Source organism: Thunnus albacares, chromosome 1 (assembly GCF_914725855.1).
Source record: "Thunnus albacares chromosome 1, fThuAlb1.1, whole genome shotgun sequence".
NCBI lineage: Eukaryota > Metazoa > Chordata > Actinopteri > Scombriformes > Scombridae > Thunnus > Thunnus albacares.
In genome coordinates, this window is record NC_058106.1 from 23695873 (window position 1) to 23714626 (window position 18754).

The 18754-nt window shown below is 37.8% G+C and overlaps 4 protein-coding genes across 7 annotated transcripts in view; 2 read left to right on the forward strand and 2 right to left on the reverse strand.

Annotated features, from left to right (window-relative positions):
* apba2b (amyloid beta (A4) precursor protein-binding, family A, member 2b) overlaps nucleotides 1-9044 on the forward strand; it is a 71323-nt gene extending 62279 nt beyond the window's left edge. For both annotated transcript variants that reach the window (XM_044350743.1, XM_044350751.1), the window contains 6 exons: nucleotides 1790-1975; nucleotides 3830-4009; nucleotides 5359-5571; nucleotides 5655-5774; nucleotides 6136-6276; nucleotides 7611-9044. In XM_044350743.1, coding sequence (XP_044206678.1) covers nucleotides 1790-1975; nucleotides 3830-4009; nucleotides 5359-5571; nucleotides 5655-5774; nucleotides 6136-6276; nucleotides 7611-7682 — 912 coding nt within the window. In that variant the 3' untranslated portion in view covers nucleotides 7683-9044. The remainder of the gene's footprint in view (nucleotides 1-1789; nucleotides 1976-3829; nucleotides 4010-5358; nucleotides 5572-5654; nucleotides 5775-6135; nucleotides 6277-7610) is intronic.
* Nucleotides 7824-13834, reverse strand: sord (sorbitol dehydrogenase). The gene is made up of 9 exons (XM_044350765.1): nucleotides 13659-13834; nucleotides 13536-13569; nucleotides 12779-12943; nucleotides 12453-12612; nucleotides 12214-12332; nucleotides 11631-11696; nucleotides 11343-11521; nucleotides 10682-10803; nucleotides 7824-10562 (listed from the first exon to the last, which is right to left on the reverse strand). Exons 1-9 carry the CDS (start codon nucleotides 13710-13712, stop codon nucleotides 10397-10399), a joined length of 1065 nt encoding a protein of 354 aa, XP_044206700.1. The 5' UTR covers nucleotides 13713-13834; the 3' UTR covers nucleotides 7824-10396.
* A 1154-nt stretch (nucleotides 13835-14988) lies between these two features.
* On the reverse strand, nucleotides 14989-16957 carry terb2 (telomere repeat binding bouquet formation protein 2). 2 transcript variants are annotated; one of them, XM_044350768.1, is made up of 7 exons: nucleotides 16712-16957; nucleotides 16394-16475; nucleotides 16152-16291; nucleotides 15795-15843; nucleotides 15639-15706; nucleotides 15474-15553; nucleotides 14989-15285 (listed from the first exon to the last, which is right to left on the reverse strand). In XM_044350768.1, the coding sequence occupies exons 1-7, from the start codon at nucleotides 16773-16775 to the stop codon at nucleotides 15115-15117; spliced, it is 654 nt and encodes a 217-aa protein (XP_044206703.1). In that variant the 5' UTR covers nucleotides 16776-16957; the 3' UTR covers nucleotides 14989-15114. The 2 variants fall into 2 exon arrangements, with proteins under 2 accessions (XP_044206703.1, XP_044206712.1); XM_044350777.1 differs by having other exon boundaries at nucleotides 15782-15843; nucleotides 16712-16956.
* A 282-nt stretch (nucleotides 16958-17239) lies between these two features.
* The window catches only part of tjp1a (tight junction protein 1a), a 122321-nt gene continuing 120806 nt past the window's right edge, over nucleotides 17240-18754 (forward strand). For both annotated transcript variants that reach the window (XM_044350664.1, XM_044350672.1), the window contains exons 1-2: nucleotides 17240-17339; nucleotides 17429-17537. The gene's annotated coding sequence lies outside the window, so the exon portion shown is untranslated. The remainder of the gene's footprint in view (nucleotides 17340-17428; nucleotides 17538-18754) is intronic.

Genomic DNA, 18754 nt, shown 5'->3' on the forward strand with positions numbered 1-18754 from the left:
AGTGGCTCGGACCAAGCCACACAACACTATTCCAGCCAATCAGCAGGGAGCATTTGTGCTCAAGACTGTCATGTGAAAGGACATGACAGTCTCCCATCTCCAGCACCTGCTGAATGGTGGGGGAGGGCTGGTGAACTGGAGAGAGAGAGAAGTCATGGCCAATTCACATAGAAAGCGTTTTCTCACGGAACAGATATGCTTCCATTTATAAATGGATAAAAATAATATAAGTTTTATATATGTGTTTTGAACTTATTAACCGTACCAATGAATCAATAAATACAAACAGTGTCGATTTCTTACCTTGGACCCAACATGTAAACTATTTTGGTTCAATAAATTTCTGCTGTCAGTCAGCCTGGTGAAGGCAGTTTGTCGGGCAGCTGACAGACAGCTGCTTCTGTGGACAGAGACGCTGAACACTGGTCAGAGTGAGCAGTGGGGAGGCTGCAGAGAGGCGGAGTGTGTGGATGAACTGTTATGCTCACAAGAAACAATTTTTTTTTTTTTCCTGCTCGTGAAAAAGTGTGAGAGGAACAGATGTGGCTCTACAGCTGGTGCATCGCTCTGAGTTCTGCCATATTTCTCTTTTGGTCATTGCCTTGGAAATATGCGTCCATGAATTTGGGGGGCAGAGCTTCTGGAGGAGCATTAAGGGAGGGGTGTATTTGTTTGGGTGCTGGGTTCAAATATCAATAATCTTTCTCAAGAATGACTGACTACCTTTAACTGAAATAAAATTAAAATGTACTTAATATATTATATTAAAACTTAGACAAATACACTCTCAATCTGCTGTTCAGAGACAGTGCTTCTTAAAATCTACATTATGACACAAGACAATTATTAGGATGAGTGAACAAACATGATAACAGCATTTAAATGACTTTGTTTCATCAGCACAAACACTGTGATATTGAAACCCCTTTTGTGTTTTATGTGCACCTATTCATTATTTTCAGAGGAACGTGTACTCAAGATCTAATTTACTGGGGAGTTATTGGACTATAATCACATTAGACTGAATTCAATCAAAAGTAGGCTTGCATGCTTTCTATCAAGAATACCTTTGTCTCACACTACACTCTACAATGATCATGCAGTGTTGACATAGACAGGAAACAAATCTTCTGCACACAATAACTTCCATTCTAAATTATTACCGATGGAAAGACCCTGTTGTCAGAAGCAGGATACGACCAGTAATAGTTACAAAATATTTTGCAAAGATTTAAAGCTCAAGTAGTATCAGAGAAACACAAATACAAAGCTCAGTGTGCTTAAATATGTATGATTACGTCATTGTGTAAGTTAAAATGTGTAATAGTGATGCTGTAATTTCAAACAAAAGAAAGTGTTTTGTATTGAATTTTAAATTCCTCTTGTTCATATATTTGTACATCAAAGGCAAAATCAACCATAACACATTTCTATCATTTCTATCAGGGTGGTAAAATGTGTGAATTTGAAGCTGACCAAGAAATGGACAGACTGTGACAATGATGTCAATAAGTCTGTCACGTAGATAGTTAATAATATTTCATAATTACTGCAATATGAAGAAATGTAGTGAAAAATCAATACAAAGACATTTAATAATTTAATTATCCAGTGTCTCTGGACCAACTTCCAAAAAGTGCCAAACAATGATATCATCATGCAAGATCTTGATGCACTGAGTTACAGTTAAGGGAGACGATTGTCTTCATTGCAATATGATCATTCAAATTCTGTTTAATGATAGATTTTTCATGAATACTGTATGTGATGATGGTTGGTATCCCTACAGGAAACGATGATGGACAACGCGCTCCGTACCATATCCTACATCGCTGACATTGGGAACATTGTCGTCCTGATGGCAAGACGCCGGATGCCGCGCACGGCCTCCCAGGACTGCATCGAAACTACGCCCGGGGCACCTGAGGCGAAGAAGCAGTACAAGATGATATGCCATGTCTTTGAGTCTGAGGATGTAAGTGGGGCTTAAATTGGGATTCATGTGTTTACCACATTAGTATCACATTGTTCTGATGAATCCTCTGATAGTAAGAGACAAGAAAGCCATTATAAATGTGACAGTGTTATTTGATTGACAGATGTTTTCCTCGTTCATCAGTTATCACTAATATTATTGTTTTTCCTTCATTTACATCGAATATGTTTCTTTATTTACTTGATTTTTGTTTCAATGTTGGAGATGAGGAGAAATTCTAAACAATGTTGTTATGTGACTTTAGTAAATAATTAGAGCAACACACTGATGTGAAATGATGTAAATTAGCCAGTCATTTTTGATCTTTTTTTTTTTTTTTTTAAGTTTTTTTCCCCACAGAGCTGCTGCTTGTCTTGTTGAAACAGATTCAGCAAGACTTGGCAACATGAACAATATTCCATAGAACAGCCAGCAACTCTATGTCTGTGCCAGTCAGTATAAAGGCTGGACTCCAATCTGTCCTCTGTTCGTCTAATTTTGCTGCCAGGTTTTAAAGGCCAGCCAGAGTTATAATAGAACCATTCAGCTACTCATCCATCAACTTATAAACTGTTTCTGTTATTGTAGCTTCACTTGCTGTCTGCAGTCAGTGCTTGTATACTTTTGACTTTTATATTGTTCTGAAAAATTACTTCATAGTGTATTGGTTTTTGGAGTTTTTGCCATTAATGTCAGCAGTTCTGCAAGAGATTTATATTAAAGAATGGCATTCAATTAAATATGACAATTGGGAAGACACGGCTAGAAAAATGATGGACTCTCATTCTCTTGATTTACTTTATCTCACAGCCAAGACATGTCTTCAAATTGAATTTTTCACATCACGTTTTACTCATTTCAATTTATTCCAACTTTTACTTAGCAGTAAATGTCTGTTTGGTACATTGGTGTGATTCGATGTCAGAGTGGAGGATGCTTTAAAGCAGTGGTGTCCACAGCCATGTCAGACAAGCTCCAGTACCCCTTCATCAACTCGTTAGGGCTGATTTTAACCTGGATGTTTTTAAGACTATTAATCAATAGAAGTCGACACGATTATACAAAACATAGTGATCCTGATAACGTGAATGTTTAGATTTAGTCTCTTTTTTTTCAGTTGGTTTGGTCAAGTTTACATTTGTAAGAGCTTTAGAGATCTTCTTTGACTGTTGTTTTCAAGCTGATTCAGGTCAGTGGAGGTGTGTCTTGTCCCTTCAGCCTATCATAGTTGGTAATTTATGAGTTATTGTGACAATGTATATACTAATGATCAGATTCACTCCAAATTTCAATCCTATTTCTGTTTGTTTTCCTTTTTTTCACCAAATCATAATTTATTTTTAAAATAAACCTGAGTTACTCCACAATCTGTTCATGTCCCCCCTGGCAACTGCAGAAGCTCTCCCTGGAGTACATCTGGTCATAAGTGCTGAGGCTGTGTACTTGTGTCACTCCCGGTTGACATTTGATAAGCTGTAAATTAAATATCATCTATCATAAACACAGATGATTAACTTTAGTGTGGCTTTTGTTTTTCTGCCTGTTTTCTTCATTAACCTCCACTCCACACATTAACAACCTTATTGAAATTAGAGCAGGGAGTTGCACAGTGCTTGTGTTTTTCTTCTCTATTGTACTTTACTCTCTCAATGGGAACAAATAGCTCTTGACAGTGAAAATCAGTTTATATTATGTCTTAACATATTCTTGGCTGCCTCTGCACGGCTATTGTTTGATGCCACCGGCTGCTCTCCTCTACTCTATTGTTATTTATATGCATCTCAGTGAAGATCAGCTCCTGTAAAACTAACAACACAAGATCACAAACACACATTATGTCATGTTTGTCTGCAGGCCCAGCTTATCGCTCAGTCCATTGGCCAGGCATTCAGTGTGGCTTACCAGGAGTTCCTGAGAGCCAATGGCATTAACCCAGAGGACCTGAGCCAAAAGGAGTACAGTGACATCATCAACACCCAGGAGATGTACAACGATGACCTCATTCACTTCTCCAACTCTGAAAACTGCAAAGAGGTCGGTCGATGCAATGTGTGCAAAGTGCCTTACAATTTCGAAGTTGTCTTTTTTTTCCTGCACATGCTTGTTTCAGTTCATGAAAAGCTGAGACAGAAACAGTGTGTGAGACTCTACATGTGTGGCAGAAATGACACTCATGCTGCAGGGCCATTAGAGAAACACACAAGTATACAGTAGCTAACTAATTAGACAGCTTAAGAGGCAGATGGTATAGTAAAATCCACTCAGAGCATGTCAACTCTAGCTTTTTTTTTTTTGCTGCAGCATTTCCTATTTAGCTAACACTATGCCCTGAAAGCATTACTACAGGCTTTTTGAGAATTATAAACCATGAAACAGCTTCTGCAGAATGAGCAGAGAGGCTGCACAGGCATCACCACACAGCTGCTTTTTTAGAGCAATTTACCTGATTGGTAAGCACTGTAGGGCCTGGTGAGCAGTGGTTTTAAATTTGTGATATACTGAGGCACCTTTTGCAGGAGACATTTCTAAATAAAAATGATAGAATGTAGTGCTCTTGTCGTCGCTAGTGGGGACAAGCCTACTTTTTCATATAGTACACAGTGATGTGTTTGATATTTATTTCCTGTAATGAAAAGCAAAGCGCAGTAGTTAACTGCATGTATATCATAACATAATAAATTTTCTAGAAATTCAATATAAAAACCATTTGTAGATTAAATAACCAGATGGTTTTGTCTGTTTTTGGATAATCCATCGAATTGTGAGATCAAGGTAGTTCTTCACGTTGATGCAAAAATACTGCAAATCCGCAGTTGCTATAAAGCAGCACTGAATGTTGATTTGCTGCTTTGCCTGCAAAAGATCAGAGATCTTGTCATGTCTCTACTATATAACAAAGGCAAAAAAGGCCTCCAAAAATACTTGAAAATCTTTGACAGTTAACAATTTAATATTGTCTCACAGTATACAAAACTGTAACATAAACAAAGACCTCTCTCTCTGAATTTCCAAAAAAGCAAAAAGCGAATTTCCAGCAGGTATCAAAAAGGAATTATATTGTTTTAAATGAAAAGGAGTTACGCATGTTCCAGCAGTTTGTAGCTGAATCAGCTGCTTCTCATATCAAATAGAGTAAACATTAGAGAGAAGAAAAGACCGGAGCACACTGATTGATTTTTAATAGTGCAAACTGACATTTTGTGTCTTCATCAGTCAAGAAATAAAACTCTGATGAAGACACATCAGTATTGTAACGTTAGCTAGTTAATCAGTGTGCTGCAGTCACATTGTTTTAATTGTGGTAGGTCAGTTCCTGTGAAGGATGAAAGTTAAAAATACCTTAATAAAACAAACTGTCCCCTCTTCCCTCTCCGCCTCCACAGCTGCAGCTGGAGAAGAGTAAAGGGGAGATCCTGGGTGTGGTGATTGTGGAGTCTGGCTGGGGCTCCATCCTGCCCACAGTTATCTTAGCCAACATGATGAATGGCGGGCCAGCGGCACGCTCTGGCAAGCTCAGCATCGGAGACCAGATCATGTCCATCAACAACACCAGCCTAGTGGGGCTGCCGCTCGCCACCTGTCAGGGAATCATCAAGGTACGAAGACACAAGACTGTGGCAGTCACAAAATAAACTCTAATAAATCATTGTTTTAAAATATATTTCTCTGTGTGTTAAAGGGCTTAAAGAATCAGGTCCAGGTGAAAATGAACATAGTAAGCTGCCCTCCTGTTACCACAGTCCTCATCAAGAGACCTGATCTTAAATATCAGCTGGGCTTCAGTGTACAGAACGGCATTGTAAGTATAAATACTTTTCTTTCTGTGAGCATGAGCATATTGCATGTTCACTGTTATGTGTGGTTTGGTATATTTATGGTATTTTTTTTCTTTTCACTTGTATTGGATTCACTGAAGAAACACTGCGTCAGTTGCAATGTTCTGATTAACTGCTATTTTGAGTCTGGCAATATTTATACATCCAATACAATCCCTCCTAAGAAATCCCATTATCTTAAGCAAGGATTTAATGTGCTATCAGATTATGATTGTCTTTAAAGTCTAAACTATCTCTTCCAGCTTTAGATGCTACCTCCTAACATGATGGTGTTCTTTTTGTGTGTGTGTGTGTGTGTGTGTGTGTGTGTGTTTTACCATTCAGATATGCAGTCTGATGCGGGGAGGCATCGCTGAGCGAGGAGGAGTTCGTGTGGGCCACAGGATCATAGAGATCAACGGGCAGAGTGTGGTAGCCACAGCACATGAGAAGATTGTTCAGGCTCTGTCGAACTCTGTTGGCGAGGTTAAACAGATGCGCACGCACAAACACACACACACACACACACACACACACACATATATGCACAGAAAGAGGACAAAGCAAAGCAAATATCTGTGATCGATGAACAGAAATGTGTTGGTTGCCAATTCCCTAATTTTTACTATTTACTATTTGAACAATTTCAAATGCAAGAGTCTGTTGTCATGGAAGCATGGCTACAACCAATTGAATGGTTGAATGGAAAGACTTGACAAGTTGTTTGTGTGGAGCACAAGAGTCAAGGCTGTGTTTGAAATCATCCATTCACTACTCACTACAGAAGGAGCGCTATGTAGAAGACTGTACAATCAGAAGCAGGGCAAAATCAAAAACTAATCTTGAACACTATTCAAGTCATCCTGCCTTCCAGTTGCATCTAAATGTACCTTTCCTTACTGCCTGTGCCTTGGATGATGGTAGATATCCTGGTTAGTGACCACTGATTGTGTTGGATTGTCGGATATTTTGAGTTAGCTATAGGGTAAAATAGTTCTGACTATTCAGACCAAGGGCAACAGTTGTGTATGTGCAAAGCTTATTCTCTTCTTAGTCTCTTATTTATTTTTATATTTATGAGATCTGCAGTTCCTTAACACACATTAAAGCCTGTCTCTGCAAAAAAACTTTATTAAATATGTATTTGCTGATGCAACTTGTCGGAAACAGGCAAGAATTGTTCTCTGATTTTTTTTTAGATATTTTACATTTTTATCTTATTGATGTGAATCTCAGACTAAAAATAATATTTAAAATATACTGAAGTCGAGGGTTGCTAGATCATTAAGTCGGGTATCCCCCCATTTTTATCATCATCATGCACTTTTCACAGAAAACACTCTTACTATTAACATGATGTGAAGTTGAAATGACAGGATCGTTTTGAGATCAATGAAGATATTGGTGGAGACAATTCAGCAACACCTTGTCTTGTCGGGACATGTCTGTACTGTCCGTACCCAAATCTACGCCCATGATTCAGACAACACTACAAAACAGAAGATACAGCGTATTGTGTAATTTAAGTTTTAAGGTTTAAAGTTACATTTTTTTGTTAAAGTGGAAGGAACCTCCACAATTTCTGCTTTGGATTTCAGAATCTATACTTCTAGGGTCTCATTGTTGGCAGTGTACCACAATGCTCAATATTGGGCCCTTTGCTCTTCTGCTTCAAAGACATAACATACATGCACATAAGCAGACATACTCACTCACATATACTGTACAATCCTCTGCAGCATGATTTTTCAGTTTTAATTCAAATAAATGTTTGTCCATTTTATTGAGATTGTGCTGTTTTGTTTTTCTTTCACTGCCAGATTCACATGAAGACCATGCCGGCAGCCATGTTCAGACTTCTAACAGGACAGGAGACTCCTATGTACATATAAATGATGGCAGGGATCGTTCCACAGGACAGGCTGTCAACGGTGATTGGTCATCTTTCGGGGCAAACCAAGCTGACCACCAGTGACCGGGGGAGGGAGCGCTTCTCCCTGATGATTCATTTAACGTTTTTTTTTTTTTTTTTCTTTGAGCTGATGACTTCCATTCTTCATCATCTCTTCATCGTCCGTGCTTAACATGCAATGGCCATTCTATTGACATAAGATGCTTTTCCCATCTGACCAGCTGAGGAGACGGAATGTGTTTGGATACTGTTTGTTATTTATTTGTCCTGTTTGTGCTTTTCTGTGTCACTTCAGTAACATCGTATGGATGGACTTATCGAGTGAATGCATCACAATTTATTTTTTTATATCCATGTAATGCAATATGAATCTTCTACTATACTCTTGTATAGTTTCATTTTCTTCTCTGTTTATTTATTTCTCATGTAAATACATATTTTGCTAATATTGTGACCGAAGGTGACGGGGGAGGGAGCAGCCACAGCTGCGTTGTAAATATTTATTGAATCATGCTGTTGAATTGAATGCAAACCATGATGATGGCAAAGACACAATTAAATGCCGGATATCACAGAAGTTGCCAGCAAAAAAGGGGAATGAGTTTAGTGTTTAAAATGTTGGTTTTAAATATGCTAAGTTGATATAATGTACATGTGAATCAAACCAATGCCTGCAGCAGGGGTTTATGGGAGAAACGCCATATCCTTTTGATTTACGTCATTTTACGGCAATACACAAGTTCAACCTCTGAATGGCAAAGACGTCTTTTCTAAAAATCTCATGTACAAACACTCACACCTTTAAACAACAAGCAACTCAATAAAACTATTAACATGCATCAGTTATGCTTTTGATATCAAAGCCACACGTGTGAAAAATGAAGTTTCTTTTGCGTGCTACTCTACTGAATGTTCATCTTTAGTGTTCCTGACTGAAACTCATGCATACTACGAGTGGATTGTGAATGTAACTGTGTTGTGCGAGCTGTTCCATTGCCATAAGCAGTATTAGAATGTCTGTACATAAAGAGAAACTCGTCTAGTATTGTGCTCATGTAAAAAAAAAAAAAAAAAAAAAGACAAAAAAACATACACACACACACACACACACACAGGTTTAGTCACTGCAAACATCTTCCCACCTGTATGTTGGCTTTCAGTCTCAAGAGGGAAAGAGAGAACTGTGAATCACTCACTGTGACAGAAAAAGCCTTACTGTTGAGTAACGGTTTTACAATGCATTGTAGTAAAATTTTAACCATATGAACATTATCTGTGTGCATGCCTCGTAAAGTAGTATCATGTCATTGTGGCAAGATAATAAAATCTGAGCTAAACCTGGCTGGTTTTGTTGGACTGGATCAACTTGTAAGCTGCATCTTAAAGAAGTTTGTGTTATATGAAAGTCTCTGGCCTCTTGTGTAAATTTACTCTCATGATTGGACTCCTTCCAGACATTTGAATCAACACCCACATGTCTGAAACTAAATTCAAACCATTCATCAGGTTATTTCATGATAGGAGTTATTAGATATATCTTTATTCTATACTATATATTTTTTGAGGGTGAAGTGTGTTCACACAAGGAAATACAGGAGCTGCTCAAAGTTGGAAAACCTTTGATTGCAGGAGGTAAAACAGCTCCAAATAGATCTTCAAAACAAACAAAAAAGTGTTAAATCTTTGCAAAAATATTTTATTTTCATCTTTAGTTTTTAAGTAAGTGATAATTTAAAGACTTGATATCCTCTGTGTGTTTTATCATTTCCTGTAATGTATATTGATTTTTACAATACAAAAACAGTATACCATGAAAATGAGTAAAGTACATATTGTATAGGGTTAGTACAAAAACACCAATTTTGTTCTAATTCTATATTATGCTTTAAATCTAAGCAGGTTTTGAGAACGTTCACACTGAAAATGTGAAAAAAATAAGTATGCTGACTAACCACTGGATTTTTGAGTCTGCTGTTAAAGTACGATCATACATATTGTCCCACTTTGCACAAAAGAAATAGAGGAACTGCTCACAGCTGCAAAATAAGTAAGTTAATTAAAGTTTAAATGAAGTTTAAATGGCAGTGGCACTCCAGAGTTTGATTGATATTCCTGTTGGTGTAAAATGGTTAAGTTGTATATTGATTTCTTGTATACTAATAGCAAAAAAGTAAACTATGCAGATAAATATATTGTACTATTAGCATGTAGTATGAAATTGTGACAAAGACGCTCTGTTATGTTTTCACTTTGAGCCTCTGGTTCCCTCTAGTGCCTGCAACCAGGTGGTTCTGTTGAAATGAAATATTTAAAAAAAAAAAAAAAAAAAGAAATACAGAATTTTTTGATATTTTAATTTATTATTTAAGGATTTTCTTTCACTACAGTGGCCATATGTAAAATTATCTTAAATTTAAAATTGAACAAAATTATTTAGAATTATAAAATAATTAAAATATTAGTTACAGAACAATTTTGACCATTATAATAAATGACTACTTTACTCGTACCATCTGATGCTTATTGCATCTCTAACCTCTAGGCTACACTGCAGTCGGCTGTCCTTCAGCACATTATCATTAGTGTTTCTCTTTGAACGACCTCTGTTATCTTTCTTAAGGTCAATGTCCCTATCTGCCTTTCATGCTGAGTCACGTTTAACTGGTCAGTTTTGCTTCACTGCAGCAGGTCAGATCAGGGGTTCTGGTCATTCTGGTCACACTTTAACATGACCTTTATCCCAAGACCCTGACGCGTGGTCTCAAAGGCCTGGACTGCTTGCTCCAGAGGGAAACGGTGGGTCACCAGGGGCTTCACGTTCACTTTCCCCGACGCCAACATGGCTATGGCCATCGGCCAGCTGCAACACAGCAAGAGAAACATTTTTTTAAAGAGTTCATTCTCTGTGATACATACTAATCACATTATGAGTACAGCCTCAGCCAAGGTAATGAGTGGTCTTGACAAGTATTTTCTTACGTATTGCAGTAGCGAAAGACCCCTCTGATGTCCACTTCTCTTACAGCAGCATTGATCAGGGGAATAGTGGCCATCTCAGAGCCGAGACCCACCAGCACCACAACACCTCCTGAACGTGTTGCCTGATTAAAAAAAAAATCAGATACCATTGAATTACTGAGTCTGCAGATACGGATACACTGTGAAACATAAATACCAAAGAATAAAAGGCAGTGGTAGAGAAAGTGTTTAGATCATATACTTAAGTAAAAAACAAAACAAGTAAAAGTCCTGCATTAAAAAAATACTTATTTCAGAAAAATGTTATATTATTAGACATTAAATCTTCATTACTGATACATTAATGTGTAAGTAACACTGATGTACTTGGTAGAGGAAGACCAAATTTGAACTATTTTGTTTAGTTTAAGTAATTTAATCTATTACAATGCAACATATTTTAAAATCTTGATCTGAAAAATAACTAGTAACTACAGCTGTCAGATAAATGTAGTGGAGTAAAAAGTACAAGATTTTCCTGCACGGAATGGAAATACTCAAGTAAAGTACCTCAAAATTATATGTAAGTACAGTACCTGATTAAAGGTACTATTGTCTATAGTTTGAATGCTAGTAGTTGTTGTGTACAGCTACTTCATATTTTCCGTAGACAGACACATACATAAATGGCAGTTTGGATGCAGCTTTCAACACCCGTGCATTCAATAGTGATGTGCGGCTGAGTTCCCAGCATGTCTTCTACACTCTTGGCCAGCTGCTGAGGTCCATCGCCTCTCTTCACCGTCAGCTGGAAGTCAGCACCACACTCTTTGGCCACAGTCAAACGCTCAGGGAACAGATCTGAATAAGATGATGGTGGATTAGTGACAAAAGAAAAGGCTGTACAGACAATATATTGTCCTATTAGTCATTTCACTTGAGATACATGTTTAGAAACTGTGTGTGTTACCAGTGATGACGACCTGTGAGGCCCCCATTGCCTTGGCCACAAGCAGACAGACCAACCCAATAGGCCCTGTGGGAAGAGAATAAATAAAAAAGATTGCTCATGTAGAGACTGTGCTATATATCTGCACATTTTTAACTTAAAACTCTAAAGTTAAGCGATAAAGTAAACAGCCAATGTCATAACGATGCGTGTCCAGCATTCTCGTGTGTTGTATAACTTCACCCTTATTCGTAAGGATCAGCTCTTTCACTTGCTGTTGCTTAAGACAGATGTTTTAAATGTACATTAGCTTGTTTTCACCAGTGTAAAGAAATGTTAAATATTAAGTCTGTTACAAGGTACGTTAAGGTTCAGCAGTTCACTCGAGTTTTGTTGAGTCAGTGTGATTCTCGTCTTTGGGACAGCACCCACTGATACTGATAGATACCTTACTTGCACAGGCATGTTGCTCAAATACAATACAAGCACATATTTTATATAAGTCTGCAGCATGCCCTGAAATGCCCTTGTCATCTCACTGATGGAATATTCCCACAAAAGGTGACTGGGTTTATTATGTGAATTAAACAGTTTTCATTTTTACCTGCACCACAGATGAGCACAGTGCTGCCGAGGGTTACCCCGGCCCTGCGACAGGCGTGGATCCCCACAGACAGAGGTTCAATCAGAGCTCCCTCCTCAAATGTCACATTATCAGGCAACCTGGACAGTTGAGAGAAGATACAGAAAAAGGATATATGCAAAGGTTAAGCAAGAAAGTTGCAGACAGAAATCAGGAAGTTGTTAGGTAATCTCTGGAGCAAAGCCAGCACTGTTGCGTACTTGTAACAGAAATTGGCACTGTGCGTATAGTATCGGCACAAGTTTCCATCATCAGGTGGCGTTGCACAGAAGAAGATAGTAGGAGACAGGTTGTAGCGTCCATTTTTGAAGAACTCGTCCATCTCGCGGGGCACACCTGGCTCAATCGCCACTCTGTCACCTAAGAAAAATATAAGGTCAGGTTTACAGCACTAGATAAGTTTGTGCATGTATTTCTGTCAGTGTGAACTTGTTTTTAGCATAATTTACATTATATTTTAATTATAGTAGCAGACACTGCCTTTGGTATTTCACAGCTTTGAGACAAACACCACTCACTCATATACCTGCTTTAAGATGTTTGACTGCTGATCCCACCTTCACCACCTGCCCAGATGCCTCGTGTCCCAACACCATAGGTTTTTTGAGCACAAAGTTCCCAATGCGACCGTGCTGCCAGTAGTGCACATCTGATCCACAGATTCCAACAGAGTGCATCTTGAGCAAGACCTCTGTGTGCAAAACATGACACAAGGAAGAAGGTAGACATTTTGTTACCTTTTCATAAAAAGACACTACAGACAAGCCTTATTCCAGACTTCTGAATTGCTGCCCACAACTCTGATTTGTTCTTTCATTCAAACTTGAATGAATAAAGTGAAACACAATGCTAATTCAGTCTGATTACCAAGCTAACTAAGGAAATCGGTTAGAAATATCATTTTTTGACTACAGTGCAATGAAGTAGACTTGCAATGCATAAGAATGTACAGAATGAACCTCAAAAAAGCCATCAAATCCATGCCAACATGTTGCTCTTTCAGGTGCATTTCAAAGGCATAAAATCAAAGGATATGTTTTCAGCAGTTTAAAATACATTTTTATTGTTAAATTAATAGAGTTCAAGAGAATAGCAATGCGACTGTGGTGCATTTTGACATTCATTGACTGAATAAAAAAACCTTACATGATATGCAGAACATTTTTAACATTTCTAAACATTTGCATGTCTAGAAATGCTTGGTGAAGTGGTCTATGAATTGTGAAGTGCAGCTCCACAAAGTAGTCCATAGTCTTTACGAGACACATATATGAATGTCATACCATTAGGTCCTGGCTCCGGGACGGGGCGCTTTTCCTGAATAAAATGCAAAAGCCTGCAGTTAGTTTAGTTTGCACAGATTGCAGTTTAGGATCGTGTGGGAATAGTACAAGTTCGCTTTTTACCAGTCTCAGGTCTCCCTGAGCGTGCAGCACCACAGACAGATTATCCTGCTCCATGATTCAACACCGAGCTGCCAACAGCGTGTAGAAGAGGAAACACACAACTCTACCGACTGTCAGCGGTGTCAAAGTACAGCGAGCATCAAGCTACGCCTTCCTGCTGCTGTGGGCTGCTACCACAACAAAGCACGTGATTGGCCACAGTCGCGGCACGGTCCATTGTGGAGGGGTGGACGCTGTTACGTACAAACATTTAACTGCAACGAAATAGTACATAACTCCTGCTACTGCTCTTTATTACTTGAAAACATGGTTACATTATGTTTTTTTTTAATTATATGTTCTTTTTGAGACTGTATCATCGATATGCCGTGATGTAATTAACCAAAAAAACCCTGTTCCTTTGAAATCAGAAGCAACACATTGAAGGAGCAATAAAGTGGGCAGTAACGTTGTTCTTTTTCATTCAAAAATAATGCATCTAAATTTAAAATTAAAACTGATTTTTAAGAAAGTAAATGTCAGAACAGCAATCAGTCATGTGATTTAAAATAAGACTGATATGTAGTTCTCAAGGTTTCCCTCTGTTGGTGGCATGTACATTGCAAAGAAAACTGAACTTATATATATCCAGTTTTCGATATGTTATGCACATATGCACAAAATATATTTAATTAGTCTCACATCTGCTTCTATTCTCCCTTCATCTTGGTACAGTTTAAGGAAGGGAAATCCATATTATTTAATCTGGATTCACCTAATTGTCAAAACTGAGCAGCCCTCATTTGTTAGCCTAATCAAGTTAACACTAGTTAATAAAAAAGCATCATAGCACATTCCTGGTGAATGACTGCACATTATGCTTTGTGCTCCATTTCCTAAACAAAAGAAAGTGTGGTTAATAGGATTGACTGGAGAATTTGATGACGTATGTTAGTTCAGCACACAAGTTTACTCCTTGTGGCACCTTTTATAGTTAATTATTATTATCTGATTGCTGCCAAAAGTTTCCCTTCACTCTGTTGAATCATACCAAGTATTAATGTACACGTTGTAAATCAGATTCCACAGATGTTAAGGAAAATACAATTACTTACACTCCTGTGTTTATTTTTACCTCTTTTTTCTCATTGATGTGACAGTTGAGAAAGAGCACAAAGCTTCCTCAAATTCATCAAAAACAGACAGGCTCTTAAATGTCAGCATGCTGCTGTCAAACAAGTTGTTCTTCATGTACAGCAGTGGTCAACAGTGGACCCTTTTATTTGACTTGACTACTCTTTAATGATTAATAAAATAAATACAACGCAATTACAAAATGAGAAAAGAAGTATCCATGCTATACTGATTTATTTTATGCCAATGAAATATACATCTACATTGCATAAACAAATGCAGGTAGGCAATGAATATTTCATAATAAACATAATAACTCATTTGCCAGAACATTACCTACAGCTTACAAATGTGAACAGGTCAGCTGATAGTTGTTCTTGTTAAATATGTTTTGTGTTTGCCTATGTGTGTAGCAAGCAGCAATGGGCTTTACAGTTGGAGCATCGGAAACACCTGGGATGGAAATCACGCAGATCACCTGAATATTTCTGCAGGTTGTGCATGCTGACATACCCTGTAGTGAAAAAGTAGATGGGAAAAAAGATGATAATAACATTTCCACACTTAACAACAACACTCCACGCACCAAAAACGTATTCAAATTGCCTATCAGATGACAGATATTCTGATCATCTCAATATGGATCGAATCACATATTCAATGTATGTAATGACCTCAAAAAACAAAACAAAAATCCTTCACCTGTATGCATGTTACTGACTGGATAATTACAACACATAGGGTCGTCATTTCCTGATGTGTCTGTGTCAGATGGTTCAGACCTGCCAAACAGAATAACAAGAACTTAATCAGTTTACAATTGATCATGTTACAATCCTAAATATTTGGAGTAGAAACTGAACATACTTGCTTCTGCTGACTTCTCCTTCACTGTACTCATCTTCTGTCTGGTAACTAAAACTCTCGTGGGAACCCTGTAAAACAGAAACTGGTATAAGTAAGGAGGTTACAACAATGTAAATAATTTGCCTTTGTCTGAATCATATTGCCTGTGTTACTGACTGCTCATCCTCACGTTCCCATATCAGCCTCCCAAGTATGTTTCTGACGTCTGCATAGATAATCAAAGGAACATAAGATGAGTAATGATTCATTAATGAATGCTTTTGCTTTGAAATGAATTATTTAGTACACCTGCAACCCCTTGTCACAGGTTATTTATGTCTATGAGTTGCGAGCAGTTCAACCAAAGAATTACAGGTGCATTTCAGGCCTGAAGATGTAAAATGATCCAGTATTTTACATTAAAAGCAAACATAAGAGAAAGGTCATTAAATTGTTCTTTTAATCATCTTGTGACCCAAAGGTTGGGAACCTTGATTTAGTATAATTCACAACACAACAATACAGTATCCTCACCATCCTGCACAGATGCTGGAGGCAGCACATAATGACCAATGCACACTGACTTTGCACTCTGGCGCTTCTCACAGGCAGACAGGAACGAGCTGTGAAAAACTGTCACCTTGTTCCAGAGGAAATCTTTGCTTTCAAACACCCTGAAAAACAGAAATGAAGATATAGCTTTAAAGGGATTATTGAGACATGATTTAGAGGCCATCTATGGGATGAAAACTGTGCAGCTTTGTTATCTTTCTCACCTCAGAGTATCAGGACATGTAGCCTCCTTGCTGAAAAGATAATCTGCTGTTCTCCAACCAGCAGTGGTCCCATCCTCCAATACTATGAGGTAAAATATAATAAGACTACAAAACCAGCTCAAAGAGCATGTCCAACTTGAACCTGATTACAGATCACTACACTAGATTGGTGGCAGTATATTGTTCTTTTAAAGATAATAAGTTTGGTGGCAGCTTCTCTGTGTCAATAACTTATCTCATTAGCAGGTACATTATTTGAATAAATAGTTAGCTGGTAAATTAGCCCAAATAAAGGTATATGCCTGAGCTGATACTTACTCCAGAAGTTGTGACATGACTGTGGCACACTGCTTGAAAACCAGGCAGTCTTATTTCGAAACATATCTACAGTCCTCTCCTTTGAAAAAAAAGATGTTAGCTAGTTTCAGCCAGTTAATATGGTACTATATTAGACTTAACTCTCAATTTAGCCTACTATCATCATCGTTTTGTCCCTCAAAACTAACGTTAGCGACTTTTGGCTTTTACAATATTATATTTGACCAACTGCAGCTCTGTCGTTTTGGCGCTCAAACGGCTCTGTTGCCTTTAAATGCTGTCGAAAACTGTCGTAAATTTGTCAATTTGGAGAAACAGAAGACAAAGCAAGCGAATCGTCCAGGCTTGAAGCTAGCATAAATGTCACACTTAGGAGCTAATGTGTTTAATGTTTTTTTTCATCTGCTCACTAATTCAAACATAACTACTTAAAATGACAGCCACCTAAAAGACAAAATGTCATACGTTTTGTTGTATTTTCCCAAAACACTCCCGAACTGCTCTGTAACGTTCATGGATGTATCGTTAACGTAACGTTAGAGTTCAAGCTAACTACAGCAATGTTAGTGAGCCAAACAGATTATTTTTTAAATCGAAGCTCTCCTCACAAATAGGTCACAAATTGTGGGTATGTATACTGTTTAGTTGTCTTCTTGACATTATTACCACATGTGGATTTATGTGACTAAAGTTAGTTCAATATGGCCTTGTTCTCAGACTTGGCTCATATGAATGGAGAGCGACAAAGAGCAGAAGATTGTGATCAGTTCTGCTCCTGAACTGTCACACACAGGTTTCTGAATGAAGTGGATGTCCACAAGCCAAGGTATTTCTTATCTGTTATGGTGTCCTCTCAAAGGTTATACACATAAATTCCAGAAATTTAAAGATTTTCTAGAGCATCCAAAACTTTCTTTACTAGTGATAAGAAAACTGATGATTAGATGTCAGTCTGTTTCGAAACAGTCACTTTATATAATTTAATGTTTGTTCAGCCTCTGACAGTACATTAGTGTGCCTGTTCTGTTTTCACATTGATTAGGCTATATTAATAATGGTGATCCTCAAGGATCCATTCAGGGCCTTGTCCTCCTCAGAAATGATAATGATTGTCAAATCTTTATCTGGATAATATTTTAAAGCTTGAATGTTCGTGTCTTGTGTCTCCTGTCTTGTGTCTTATGTCTTGTGTATGTGAATGTTTCAGTGTTTCATGTTAGCCTGACACCATCCTAGGATATATTATACAGTATATACTAGCTTAAATATCAAGGTATTATTATATATTTTAGTTAGCAAGAGATTGCAAGCAAAACCTCATGATGGAAAGGATGAAATTAAATAAACATAATTATATTTAAAAATATATACATATAGTGTATTTGTGTTTCTGATTCTATTGAAGAAGCAACTGAGAAAGCTGCTCTAAATAAACCACTTGCAAAATTTGCCACAGTTGGCAATGCCTTGACATCTGAATCTAGAGAAACTGACATTGAAATATATAGACAATGTTGTTAGTTAACCACAAGTGAATCTTGGCTTTTTTGTGTAGAAACCGAACCAGCCTACATTGTTGATGGAGGCCCTTCAGCTCTGTATTATGGGAATATCATTTCAAGACATGCTGCTACTTTCACTCAGGCCCATAGATATTATTCACCATTCAGTATCATCACCAGCCTTACAGGAAAGGGTGTTGAGGTGTTTAGCCACTATGAGCCTCCAGAACATCTTAAATGCTTCTTGGCATAGCCTATTTAAGTCTGTGGTGGAGGGCTGAGCACCATTCTTCTAAAAGATATTCCCTTCCAATGATGTTTTGATGATAATGTCGGCCATTATCATTGCCCAACACCTTGGTCCAAAATCTCTCATTAGTGGTCAGTTGGGTTGAGATCTGGTGACTGTGAAGGCCGTAGCAGATAATTCACATCCTTTTCAAGTTCACCAAACCATTCTTTGACCCATGTATGTAAGCATCTACATTTGTTATGTTTCTCCACTCAATTATTGAGTTTTTTTCTTTAATTTGTCTACCAA

Bases quoted from the DNA above. Each gene is read 5' to 3' on its own strand.
- sord (XM_044350765.1), bottom strand. From the start codon at position 13,712: ATGGAGCAGGATAATCTGTCTGTGGTGCTGCACGCTCAGGGAGACCTG. The intron at 12,333-12,452 runs GTACGCAACAGT...TCAACTGTCCAG, and splicing joins AGTGCCAATTTCTGTTACAA to GTTGCCTGATAATGTGACAT. The intron at 11,522-11,630 runs GTAACACACACA...CATCTTATTCAG, and splicing joins CTCACAGGTCGTCATCACTG to ATCTGTTCCCTGAGCGTTTG.
- terb2 (XM_044350768.1), bottom strand. From the start codon at position 16,775: ATGTTTCGAAATAAGACTGCCTGGTTTTCAAGCAGTGTGCCACAGTCA. The intron at 16,476-16,711 runs GTAAGTATCAGC...TTTACCTCATAG, and splicing joins GTCATGTCACAACTTCTGGA to TATTGGAGGATGGGACCACT. The intron at 15,554-15,638 runs GTATGTTCAGTT...TCTGTTTGGCAG, and splicing joins GGAGAAGTCAGCAGAAGCAA to GTCTGAACCATCTGACACAG.